Source organism: Erpetoichthys calabaricus, chromosome 17 (genome assembly GCF_900747795.2).
Source record: "Erpetoichthys calabaricus chromosome 17, fErpCal1.3, whole genome shotgun sequence".
Taxonomy (NCBI): Eukaryota; Metazoa; Chordata; class Cladistia; order Polypteriformes; family Polypteridae; genus Erpetoichthys; species Erpetoichthys calabaricus.
The window spans coordinates 20,824,388-20,837,279 of record NC_041410.2 but is presented as its reverse complement, the minus strand read 5'-3'; the positions used below and the strand labels follow the sequence as shown (position 1 = coordinate 20,837,279).

The window sequence follows — 12,892 nt, the reverse complement described above, 5'->3', positions numbered from 1 at the left end:
AGACAGGAGTGCGCTAGAGGACCCTTTTGTAGTCTCTTAAGGATTGAGACGACTCGATTGTAGTGTAATATTTTTAAAGCAGACGACCCAGACTCCTGATGGACAAGTGTCTTAACCGCTCAACTATGCTGTAAATCACAGAATGCAAAGAAATGAGGCTTCACGTAAAAGAATAAAGCATGCAACTCAAACAAAGGCAAAGTGGGGCAAGAGGTGTGGATTATTATTGCTGAAAATTAAGTTTTTATTTAGTATTACATTACCAGTTAACAGTTTTGTTTCAAATTGTGCCATTTTAATAACACAGCCTTAATACAGAAAGAGTGCATTAAAAAAAAAAAACTAATAGGAAAATAAGGTCGATTCCAAGTGAAGTATATATTCCAAAGGCAAACGGTGGCAGATTTCTTTGATAAAGGTAGGCAGCTGTGTTCTCGAGGGCTTGAGTGGCCGCTCAGTAGTGGCAGTTTGTTGGACCCCCATCATGGACGCCACTCCTTTTCTTTGTTTATTTGTACCAGTGACCCTGCCAGGGATCATTCACACCTTTTCCAGAATATCAACACGGCTTTGTTTTTGAGATCTCAGGACTTTAACCAATGAGTGGACAGGGCAGTGGTTTCAACAAATTAAACCTTTATAATTTACACCAAGGCCTGTCAAGAAAAATGACCTGCTTTATGTAGACCTCTCGGTTGGGGGAACTGTCAAGACGCATCAATTAAAGCCGTGATCTCAAAATGGCAAGACTGACTGTGCTAATACAGGGTGGTGCAGGGAGACGGGAAATTCTGGAACTGGGTGTTGGCAACCCTGGGGTGTCGGCAGTTGTTTAGAACCCTCTGCCGTTAGTTATAATGGAGCAGTGGAGTGGTGCGCAACAAGCGTTCACTGAGAAAGCCTTGTATAAGAATGGCGATATTGTGACCGCTGCGCAAAGGGAATTTCAGTGTCATTACCAGTTAGGACGTCATGATCGTGTCCCGTCTGCTCATGCGATTACAACATGGGTGTGTAATTTTGAAGAAACGAGTTCAGCCTTAAAGAGGAAGTCCACACTTCACATACTTCCCGACAATTGATGGCAGCTATTCGACGATTGTTTAGAAGGCGCGTCATTCATGCAACAGTGACAATCTCACTGTTTGTGAGGACATCTTAAAAGCCAAGTGTACCCATTTCATCATTAAATGTATTTTGTAACATCTTTATTTGTGCACTGAACGTCAATTGAAAATTTCCTGTTTCCCTGCGCCACCCTGTATTAAGTCCAAATGAAGAACTCAAGTAACCTGTCCTGGGACTGAAGTCCACAGAAGCCTTGGGACAGTTGTACCCAACCTTATTGAGAAACTACCAGGAACAAGAATTATAAAAATAAAAAGAGCAGTACTTAAGCCCTCATCCATTTAATGACTGGTTTTGCAAAGGTAACGCAAACTTCTTTTTTTTCAGAAATGTTACAAATATATACTTTTTCAAAATATCTTTAGGACATGAAACCTTTTACGATTTTAAAAATATATACAATCTGAAAACAGTGTCAAAATTCCATTTTTAAAGCGGTAGTATTGTACCATATCAGCAAATAAGGAAAACCTCATATAAATATCTAGTATCCCTTTATCACAAACCCCGCTGGGCAATGCAAGTGAATCCAAAACTTCAATCACACAATAAATCTTGCTTAAATAATGTCTAAATGACCACTACTGATAGTACCAAACTATGGAACTATAAAAATATACATCTTTGTCAACTTCTAGGTTGTAATAAGGGTTAATCAAATGATCACAATTTACAAATATGTGCAATTTAGAATTTATACCAACCGTTTAATTGAAAACTCCACACAAGGATTTCCGAAGCCCCTTCATCAGCTGCTCCACCAGACTAATCCTGCCAGACCCCAGGTGGTGGGAAGTGTTAGTAAGTTTAGTATTTTTAGACTCTACTGTACCTCTCTGCTGCTGCTGGGACTGGTGGCCCTCTTCTTCTTCAAGTGTTAAAGCCAGGCATGAGCTCTCCACAGATGCTCGTCTGTCTTTGTTGTACGCCAAGGGCGATTTGCCAGCTCAGTGTACTGTACAGCTGCCAGGGCAAGTCGGCTCCACTACTGGCACCCCAATTTGGTGCCAACAATTTTTCTCTTTACGTGATAGTGCTGTTTAATTAGCGGACTTATTTTTCTTTCTAATTTCATATTCCAAAAAAGTGCGGTAGTGTGTTTACATTTAGAAGAAAGAAATATTTGCATTTCTGCCATATCATTAAATGCTTAACTCTGTTTTGTCATTTTCATAGAATTTTGCTTTTTTTTTTGTTCTTTTTCTGTGAGGTTTGTGCCCCTACCTGTACCCAAATACTGACTGGCAGACCAAACAACTCTGGCTGCTGAAGGGCAGGTGCTTCAGTGTTACCCACTTGGATGCTTTTTAGTCAGAGAGCTTAGAGAAGGACAAACTATTAAAAAGCCTTGCAAAAGAATTTGTATCCATCTACCACACACGAGTTTGCTTCATTTGGTAAAATGTTTGCCTAATAATTTCTGGAAAAAAAAAATTCACATAGAAACAGTGAAAGAGCAGCTTGCTTAATTACGAGGTGGGAGTCCACTTCAAATAAGATAGTGGCAGCCACTGGGCTGAACTTGTGTGTCACACAGGGCTTCAGAGCTGTGACAAGAACTGGCACCCTTGTGGTTGATAGTCCAGTCACTGCCTGCCCGTCTTGTGCCCCTGGTAACGCCCCACTGTCTATTTAATTGGGAACATTTGCACCTCGGTATGTTTTGTAGTCACCACATTGGTCAATCTGACTGTGCAATCCAGTAAATTCTGGACGCCGACACCTTACCTGAGTGGCTACAAACGGGACTTTCAAAACCTACGGTTTGGTGGGCTGCGACTTGGGACTGTAAGTATATGTAATCTTAACGGTGTTAGAATGTCAGAGCAACTCAATGAAAGTGGAGAGAGAGTTTAAACACAGGGCCAAACAAACCCCTTTGCTGTTACATGTCCGACAAGGAGACCATCGTAGAGGAGGGTGTAGCCCACTGTGTGCCTCTCCTAAAATCTGCACAGCACATTAGGCTGCTGTTCACCAACACTCCACCGTGAGCGCTTCTGTAAGAGTAAAGCTACGTCTCGTCAGTCACACACACACACACACACACGTCAGGGCCTCACAAGACCACTGGGCTGTCCCAACTGTATCACTGGACTTATAAACACACAGAGGCGATTACTTCTGCCAGAAATAAACCTTCAACACCCCAAAATTCCAAAGGCCTGCATCTGGTGCACAAGAAAAGAGCTTCTCTAATCAGCCGTCTTCATATATTTGTGGAGAACAACACAACCTGAATAAGGGTCTGCTTATTTGTTTAAATTGCTTTTCTTACTGAGGCAGTATGCCTTACGTTTTTTTAAATTCGTGATGAAGCCCCCCTGCTGGAGCACTAGATGTGGTCAGCAAGTCCTCCTCTATGTCTTATTACACATCACGACTGCGCTGCTTTTCACCGTTTCCTCCAAGCGCTTATCAAGCGTTAGACTTGCCTATCAAACACAAGTTTCACCATTTGATAACCAAGCTGGTTTGAACTTCGGCTGTTGATACAACTACCAGAAATCAAAACACGTTTATCAAGGAAAATCATCCATTCACACTTTGGTAAATAGTGACAGTTCTAGTAAGCTGTTAAAATCATTTGATATATATGACAAATTATAACCAAAATAAAAACAAAGCGCGCCAGAGCTGCACAGCAGCGTCAGGTCGCATCTCTCCCAAGCACCAGGCGGAAGAGTCAGTGCACTTAAAGGCAACACCCTTAACAAGTCCAGGAGCGGGAGTCACTGGTGGCGTCAACAAGTCTCAGCCGTCACTCTCCGTTCCATGCAGGCAGATGCCCGCGACTTTAACGTCGGCACTTGCCGTTATGGCACATCATGCGACACGTGAACAGCAGTTCGAGAGCCGGGTGTGTGACGCCGCACTCCGCTCGCTGCATTTACAACAAACTTCTCTATTTGTGTCTGCGCGGATTCCATATGTCAACCGAGTGGCCAAATTTGCGATACGTACAGTAGAACGAGCGAGCCCTTAAAGTCGGTACAACTACAAAAATATTTTATGTCCGTAAGAAAAGCAATCTTGGCAGCAGAGTATTACCTGAAAAATTGTGCGATTCAAGCCGATTTTTTTTTTTTTTTTTTAAAGAATTTTGTGCAAAATATGTAACCAGTACAGCCCGCTGCCCCCCCCCCCCCCCCCAAAGGTTGTAGCCATTCCACTTCTCGCCAACCCCACTGCCAAGTGCACAGGGCTCTGCCCACCGCGCGACTCACATTGCCTCACTGGCCAGAGTTTCTGTGGAGATCCAAATTTTGGTCCCGCCTAAAAATTTACTGAGTGGAGTTCCAAGAATGCTGCGTTTGCAGAGATTCCCAACAGGAGAAAACGGGAATGATGAGGTCAAGTATTCAGGCATCGGAGAAGAGTCACTCAAGTTGCTTGCCCTGAAGAACATCCTGCTCTGGTGAGCTTCAGGAGTGCCCGCCGACAGAGAGCCCACTCCTTTGTACTGCCGCAAGCGCTGCTGCAGCATTTCAATCTCGTCTGCCAACACGGACATTTTGTGGAAGGCAGTGACGGGACCCCCCCATGTTGATCTGTACTTCAGGGACCCAGCGTAGGAAATACAGTTTCCAAAGTTTGATGTGGGATGGGAGAAGCTGTGGGAGCAGAAGCCCTTGCAGATCGGCGGGCTTAGAGAACCACTCGCAGAAGAACTGCTCTGATGGGCTGTCTGGGTAATCTCTCACGTGCGAGAAGTCCGCTTTCAGGCGGAGGACCAGAGAGTTTCTCCTTGGCATAAACTCTGGCTCGCTGAGCAAACCGTTCTTCAGTGATGATGTTCCTCGAAGAGTGCAACTGTAGTTTTTCTGAGGAAGGGAGAAGAAGTCAGCATTATTTAACAAGCAGAGGGGCGAGAACACGAGCTACCTCAATATGAGCACAAAACAAACTGCTCTCAATTGTAACGTTACATAAATCAAAGGCACAGGGACGGACGTTCAAGCAACATGATCTACAAGGCAGGCGCCAGTCCATCACAGAGCCCCCACACAGGTTAACTGTCCCCTCGAATTGGCATAATATGCACGTCTTTGGGGATCTGGGAGGAAAAACCACAGAGGCATCAGCATGATGGGCGTCTGTTATTTCATGCATTTCTAATAATGTCAGGGTCTACAAAGAAAGCATTTTATATTCACCTACCCATAGGGCTTTAGTGTGGAAACAGCGGCATGCAAATGTTTGGGCCCCCTTGCTTAAAATGTCTTAATGTGAATAGTTAAGTGAGCAGAAGATGAACTGATCACCAAAAAGCAAAGTCAAAGATAACATATTTCTTTAATATTTTTAGCACAATTATATTTTTACTTCCATCATTCACAGGTACAAAATACCAAAAAAATGAAAAGGGCCTGAAGCAAATGTTTGGGCCCCCCGACATGGTCAGTAAGACCCCCTTTGGCGAGTATCACCGCTTGTAAACGCTTTTTGTAGCCAGCTAAGAGTCTTTCAAATCTTACTTGGGGTATTTTCGCCCATTCGTCCTTTACAAAAGGCTTCTAGCTCTGCATGATTCTTGGGCCATCTTAAATGAACTGCTCCATCCACAGATTTTCAATGATGTTTAAGTCGGTGGCTGTGAAGGTGAGGGCAAAACCGTCAGCTTGTGCCTCTTGAGGTATTCCACTGCAGATTTTCAGGTGTGTTTCAGCTCATGATGTTGTTCCTCTTTTTAACTTCAACTTTTTTACAGATGATGTGATGTTTGCTTCCGGAACTTGCTGGTATTTATTTGAACCCATTCTTTCCTCTACCAATGACATGTTCCCTGTGCCACTCTGTGCAACACAAGCCCAAATCTGATTGATTCACTGCCATGCTTAATAGTTGCAGACATGTTCTTTTCCTGGCATTCTGCACCTTTTTTCCACAAACATCCATTTGCACATTGTAGCCAAAAAGTTCTATTTTGACTTCATTTCCAGAATGCATCAGGGCTGTTTAGATGTTCATTTGCAAACTTCAGGTGCTGAATTTTGTGGCGAGGACACAGGAAAGGTTTTCTTCTGCTGACTCTACCATGAAGGTTATATTTGTTCAGGTGTCACTGCACAGTAGAACATGGCACCACTGCTCCAGAGTCTGCTAAGTCTTCCTGAAGGTCCTTTGTAGTCAAACATGGTTTTTATTTGCCTTTCTAGCAATCCATTGAGCAGTTCTTTCAGAAAGTTTTCTTAGTGTTCCAGGCCTCAACTTGACCTCCACCATTCCTGTTAACTGCCATTTCTTAATAACATAACAAACTGAGGAAACAGCAACCTGAAAACACTTTGCTATCTTCTTGTCGCCTTCTCCTGCTTTGTGAGCCTCAATTCTTTTATTTTTCAGAGTTCTAGGCGGCTGCTTAGAGGAGCCCATGGCTACTGATAGTTGGGAGAAGGTTTGAGGAGTCTGAGAATTTATACATCTTTGCAGTTTGCATCACCTGGGGTTTCCTAACGATGATTGTGAACAAGCCATAGGCTTACAGAGCTCATGAAGGTCTGAGACCACCTTGGGAAAAGTTATATGAGACCTCAAATATCTTGGGGTGCCCAAACCTTTGTATGGTGGTCCTCTACTGTTTTCACTGTATAATTGTACCAAACAAAAGCAATACACTAAACTTTTATAAATGTGTCATCTTTGACTGTATGCTTTTTGGTGATCAGGTTACCTTCTGCTCACTTCAGTATTCAGTCACAGACAACGTTTTCACACCACTGTAACACATGGAAAGGAAAATTGGGGCACTTGTTTACAAAGACAGCGACATGACTCGGACTTCACTAACGCAGCCCCCTGGACCCTGTAAAGCTGCAGCGCCACCTGGCTTTACTACAATGCAGTGCTGCACCCCAAAAAAATAAAAAGGCAGAGGAGCCGAGTACTGAGCAAAGGGCAGAAGCGGGCAGCGTCGTCTGTTCACTTACCTTTGTTCTTTTAAACGACTTTACGGCTCCATTTTGCACACAGCTCGCACTTTTGCCAACATACAGTGGGTTATTAAAGAGAGCCTGGTCTTTCTCGGAGAACTGCTGAGACCAATCCCAGACCGGAGGAAACCGTAAAGGCTTTTCATCTCCACAGCTGATACTCCTGCTTTTTACAAACTCCTGTAAAAGAAAACAGGTGTACAGGATTAGTTGTATTGTACTGCAGTGTGGTGCAGTGGTTAAGGCTTTGGACCTCAAACACTGAGGCTGTGGGTTCAAATCCCACTACTGACACCACTGTGTGACTCTGAGTGAGTCACCTGACCTGCCTGGGCTCCAAGTGGAAAACCAACAGAAATGTCAGCAGCTGTATTATAAATGGTGTAAGGCGCCTTGGAGAAAGACGTCAGCCAAATAAATAAATGTAAATGTACTGCGTTATGAGAACATCTACAGCGCTACAGCAGGAGGGACTTCATAGAAGAGTGAGCGAGCGAGTGAGTTGTGTTACACGGAGAGCACATCTGGAATCTCGACGCATGTCTGGATTGTGCAAGCTGAACAGTTGCAAAAAGTCCCCTAAAGGACCTCAGCGGAAAACATTCAAAGTTAATTCAATATACACCCCCACAGCAAGGGGGGTCTCTGCTGAGGGAATGATGGGGGGGGGGCTCTGATATTCATTTTTTGACAATTTTGATGTTCTGTTATAAATACCCAGTGCTTTAAGGGATGAGCCAGATGAGGAATAAGAAACAAACAAACAAGCCTTACCCTGCAGTGTTCATCCTGCTGCTGGGGACAATTGAAGAGAAACGTGCTGAAGATCGAGAGCCACAAGCTGTCACCCAAAACTGTCAGGAAGGTCTCAGTGAACTCAAAGGCAGCAGGATACTGGACAAGCAGCTGCCAGACACAGTCCAGAAAGAGCAGGAACAAGGGGGACTGCAGGAGAAGACCACAACAGAATCCCGTCAGTGTCAGGGCCCCCTTCAGTGGGTGTGGACATGTGCAGGGTGCAAAGAATGGCAGGGGAATCAGGCCAGGCCTGCTGGAAACTTAGTGAAATGAACTGACCAAGCAGGGGAACGTCAAGCTGCAGTGGGACTCGGACATTCAGAAATGAAGTGTGGACACATCTCTCCATTCACACAATGTAATAAGCATAAGTTTAATATGTCAATGTGCTCTGTGCAAATATATCTTGTAAATCTGTCATTGTATACTCATATGCACAGTTGACACAGAGCCACATTTAGCACAGGGGCTCACCATCTAGAACTGCTAGGCAAGCATTAACACAAGACAGATAAAAGATAACGGCGAAACGCGCAGTCAGACTGAGGACTGTTGGATACTATTTCTGTGTGTCAAAGTCAGTGTGAAACTGTATCTTCTTTGCCTTGTTTGGAATGGCATAATTCACCTAAGTGTGGGCCTGCACAAGAAGAAAGGGTATAAAGCCTTGGAACATTGCCTGGCGCACCTTTGAAGCTGACGGACGGATGGGAGATAACGTCATCCGGTCCTGAAAATCCTTCCACTGCAATGGTGGAAATGGCAGAATCTACACATCAGGCCCCCACTCCCAAACTGGGTTCTTGCCATTGGCTTCCTTCGTATGTTATGTCACGTAAGCCATTATTAAAGAAAGTCAAGTTATTTCTCCTATGTGATTTCTTACTGCCATATCACTAAGGGAGGGGTATCGCCATTTTAATTTCATATCTATATAGAAATGGGTTATGACACACGCTGTAATCACAAAAGAACTTATTCCCAGGGAGCTAGCGCCCCCTGCTGGATACACACACACAGGGAGACCTCAGCATCACAGGAAGGACCAAAGCAGCCTTACAACTTTACTGAGCCCCCTCCCACCCTGGTTTATCAGAAGAGTCTTGACAAACGACAAAATCAGAGGCAATGCTGACCACCATAACAAATATATCAAGACATCATGCACTGAGATTAATTATTTATTTATTTATCTAGCACTTTAAAAATGATACGGTGTTTAATACTTCATTGCAGTAATTCAGAATAGAGGTTGGGGTGCATACACTGATACAGCACACCCACCACATGACGAACCTCCTCAGGATCCCAAATTAGGACCCGAGTGCAGCCAAGCAACGCGTGACACCTCGGCACCACACCAGTTTGAATGTAGTGGAACACTGGGAGGATTCTTACAGCGGCTGGAGTACCAATCGCACCACCCACCCACACATATATATACACATTATATATATATATATATATATATATATATACACACATGATATATATTATATATATATCGAGACCATACATACACATATACACATACATATACACACATATACATATATATATATATATATATATATATTGTGGCAAGCGGCCGGGGGTGGTACCCAGGACACCCAGAAGGACCGGAGGAGGGCTTACGCCTCCTCCAGACCATGAGGGGGCGACCGCCCTGGTGGCTTTGGGGACCACGGGAACAGAGCTTAGGGGCCCGTGGTCACCGCCAGAGGGCGCCCCGATGCCTGTGGAGCCCTGGCCCTCAGCACTTCCACCACACCCTGAAGTGCTGGGGGGAAGAAGACCAGGGACACCCAGAGTGCTTCCAGGTGCGCAGCCAGTACTAACGCCACACCAGGAAGGGCCGGCGGAAGCTAATCAGGAAGCACCTGGAGCACGTCCGGGTGATCATAAAAGGGGCCGCCACCTTCCATTCAATGGCTGGAGTCGTGAGCAGAGAAGGACGGAGCAAGAGGAGGACAGCAGTGGACGTGGACCTGAGGAAAAGGCATTGTGGAAGAAGGCCTGGGCTTTGGGGTGAAGTGGGTTGTGTGTGCTTCATTTGGATAAATAGTCTTGTAAATAAACGTGTTGTGGTGCTTTAAACAATGTCTGCCCGTCTGTGTCCGGGTTGTTCCCCACTATCTATCTATCTATCTATATTATATATATATATATTCATAGCATTCGTAGTCTGAAACACAATCTGATTGTATGGGTGGTTACCTACCAGGTAACGCATGTGGTTGGTCTGCAAGTCGGCAAACATCTGCCACGGGGCCTTCTCAGTTGTGAGAAGCAGATCATAGAATGTTGCATAGTTTACTGTCAAATAATGCAAAGAGTACGCGACACGTGTTTCACCCTCATCTGGGCTCATCAGGCGTACACACTCACTGCACCTCTCTCGGGGATTGAACCTCGGATGTCAGCGTCAGAGGTGAAGCCCCTTTATGTTGCGCCACGGTGTGTGGTTCATTTATTTGACAGCCTGGAGATCGATACACACACACACACACACAAATTGAAAGATGAATTTGACAACTGATATACTTTAGTAAGAAAAAATAGTTTAAAAAATACCATTTAGCATTGAAATCTTTTATATGGCCATCATTTGCAGTAATTTAGATTTGGAAATATGAGAAATTTGCTTTCACTTGTACCCTTAAAAAAAGAGTTCATTTGTAAAAGTACACACACAACATTCACACACACACACAATTTAAACTTCAGCTGCCAAAACAGGTCAATAAAGCAAAGGTGGCATAAGTTAAAACCAAAAAAATGAGTGCATCTGCCATCTCACCTCCTCCTTGTCCGACTTCTTCAAGTGGTTACATCTATCAAGAAACCTGTATCCAGCCATCACCCACTCCTTCTGTAAGAGGCTCTGAAAGCCTGCAATACTCCGGAAGTGGGGGTCCAGCATCACTTGGATGAGAGAAGAGATCAGACAGGACAGGTCCCGGTCTTCTTCCTCTGTGAAAAAGCAAGACGTAGTTTAGATGTGCAGATGTGTGCACCCATTAACTGTCAAGGCTGCATGTCCGCCGTGGCCCTCTAGATGTTGCTGTGGATTCAGCAGTTGGGAATGAGGAGCTGTGATGTGTCCGAGACGCCTGCTTAGCTTGGGGGGACTGCAGTCGAACTGCCAAGTGCCTCTACACAGACACAGAGTGAAAGCTGACAAGAGGAGCACACGTAATGGCACTCGTCATGAAATATTTGGGACAAAATGGAAAAGAAAAAAGTGAAGGAATGGAAAGGGCAAATCTGCTCCAGTCCACAAATCATGAGATGATATTCTTGATAAATTACAAATATTCATCTGGCGTGCCAGAATGAAAGCTCTAACGAGGCCCACAATTAAATAGTGATAGTGTGTTCCATCACTGGCAAGGATCGATGTCTAGTAAAGTCACTGGTGTAGACTGTCTGTGGCCTTGTGACTCTCATGTAGCGTCTGTCAGTGTGAACACTCGACTACAACTCTTTACAAGCAGAGCAGAATATTTCCAGATTGCAACACGATGCCCAGGTCACAGTGAGAGTCCCCAACTTTGTGTTTTATAGTATGAACTTGTTAACTTCACAAAGTCTGATGAGTAGGAGATCTGCAATATCAAGACCATTAGAACCATACACTTAGCTACACCTAGCAGGCTTGTGTGTGTGAAGACCTTACAAAGACCAGCTGTTAAAGAACAGAACTTGAAACACGGTGGACGCCTGCAGAAAGCCCCCAATAATATACAGTGAAGCCCTGCTGTATGGGACAGATTTACACGTACAACTGGGTCTCACCTTGAAGAATAACCGAAACCCGCTTGCCCTCCAGCATGTACACCAGCTCGGCTGCATGTTTCAAGCAACACCTGGAATGCAAAAAGAACGTCCCGAGTGAAGTCAAGAGTTGTAGCAGATACCTCGGCATCGGCAGGTACAAACAAAGACCTGTTAAGGAATGACAACCGTTGGTTACTCCTGCCTCCAGCTCCCCCTCCAAAGTATCGGAACCCACAGTACCTGACATATTCCAGCCAACGGGAGTTCTCAATGGAAGACAGCCACCTCTCCTCTGACTCTTCGAAAGGATCTGAATCAAATACACAAAAGGCTGATCAGTCTTTAATTGTAAACCCCAAATTGGATATGCTAGGTGAGTCGCGACACTTTTACTCCATTTATGTTACTTTGACATGTACTTATTTGACTGACGTCTTTATCCAAGGCAACTTACGCCATTTATGATACAATTGGTTCCATTTCTTTTGGTTTTCCAAATGGAGCACATACTGTATTTTAAACCCAGCTCTCATACTGGAGGTCTGTGATGGTCCGGGTCGGCTCCATGCTTCCTGTTGTGCCCCCGAACTGCCGATAAGTCACAAACCGAGATGAGCCAAGCAAATGAGGACACACACACACATGCAGCAAGGGGTTGGCAGTGCTTTTATTACAAATCCATCAGACAAACACGCCAGTGTTTAAATAGTGCAGTGCATCCAATTCTTCTGCTACTTAAATAAATAAAGTATAAAGAACACATTCAGATGGAGATTTAAATATCCATATAAATACAGGGCTATTCAAAATGAAAGTGCAGATTTCAAAAATGTATTTCAAACAAACTGTTTAAGACAGAAACAAATTCCGCACATCACTGGATAGAGGCAAGTTCAAAGTCTGGTCCTTGAGGTTTGCATGTACTCAACATGAGCAAACATCCAAACGCTGGACCATTCCTTAGCACACACGAGTCAATAGGTCCCTAGTCACTGAATTCACAGCTTCCGCAATTCAATGTCGCAAATCTTCAAAATTAGCAGGCATAAGTGGAACAAACACTCTTTCTTTAATGTACCCCCATAGATAAAAATCGCAGGGGGTAAGGTCTGGAGACTTTGGGAGGCCATAGACGATGAGATGAGCAAGATCTTGTTGTCCACCTCACTTTGCAAATTGCAGCAGGCAAACTGATTTCTCTTGTGGTGTTGTCGATATTTTACTATAAACGAGAAACAGCGCTCTGCGGCATT

General features: G+C 44.3%; 1 protein-coding gene across 1 annotated transcript in view; it reads right to left on the bottom strand.

Moving 5' to 3' along the window:
* Window positions 1-218: 218 nt before the first annotated feature.
* The window catches only part of mtmr10 (myotubularin related protein 10), a 105,839-nt gene continuing 93,165 nt past the window's right edge, over window positions 219-12,892 (bottom strand). The window contains 7 exon segments of the mRNA XM_028823539.2: window positions 219-4,660; window positions 4,662-4,952; window positions 7,059-7,241; window positions 7,836-8,006; window positions 10,660-10,832; window positions 11,658-11,728; window positions 11,880-11,949. Coding sequence (XP_028679372.2) covers window positions 4,352-4,660; window positions 4,662-4,952; window positions 7,059-7,241; window positions 7,836-8,006; window positions 10,660-10,832; window positions 11,658-11,728; window positions 11,880-11,949 — 1,268 coding nt within the window. The 3' untranslated portion in view covers window positions 219-4,351.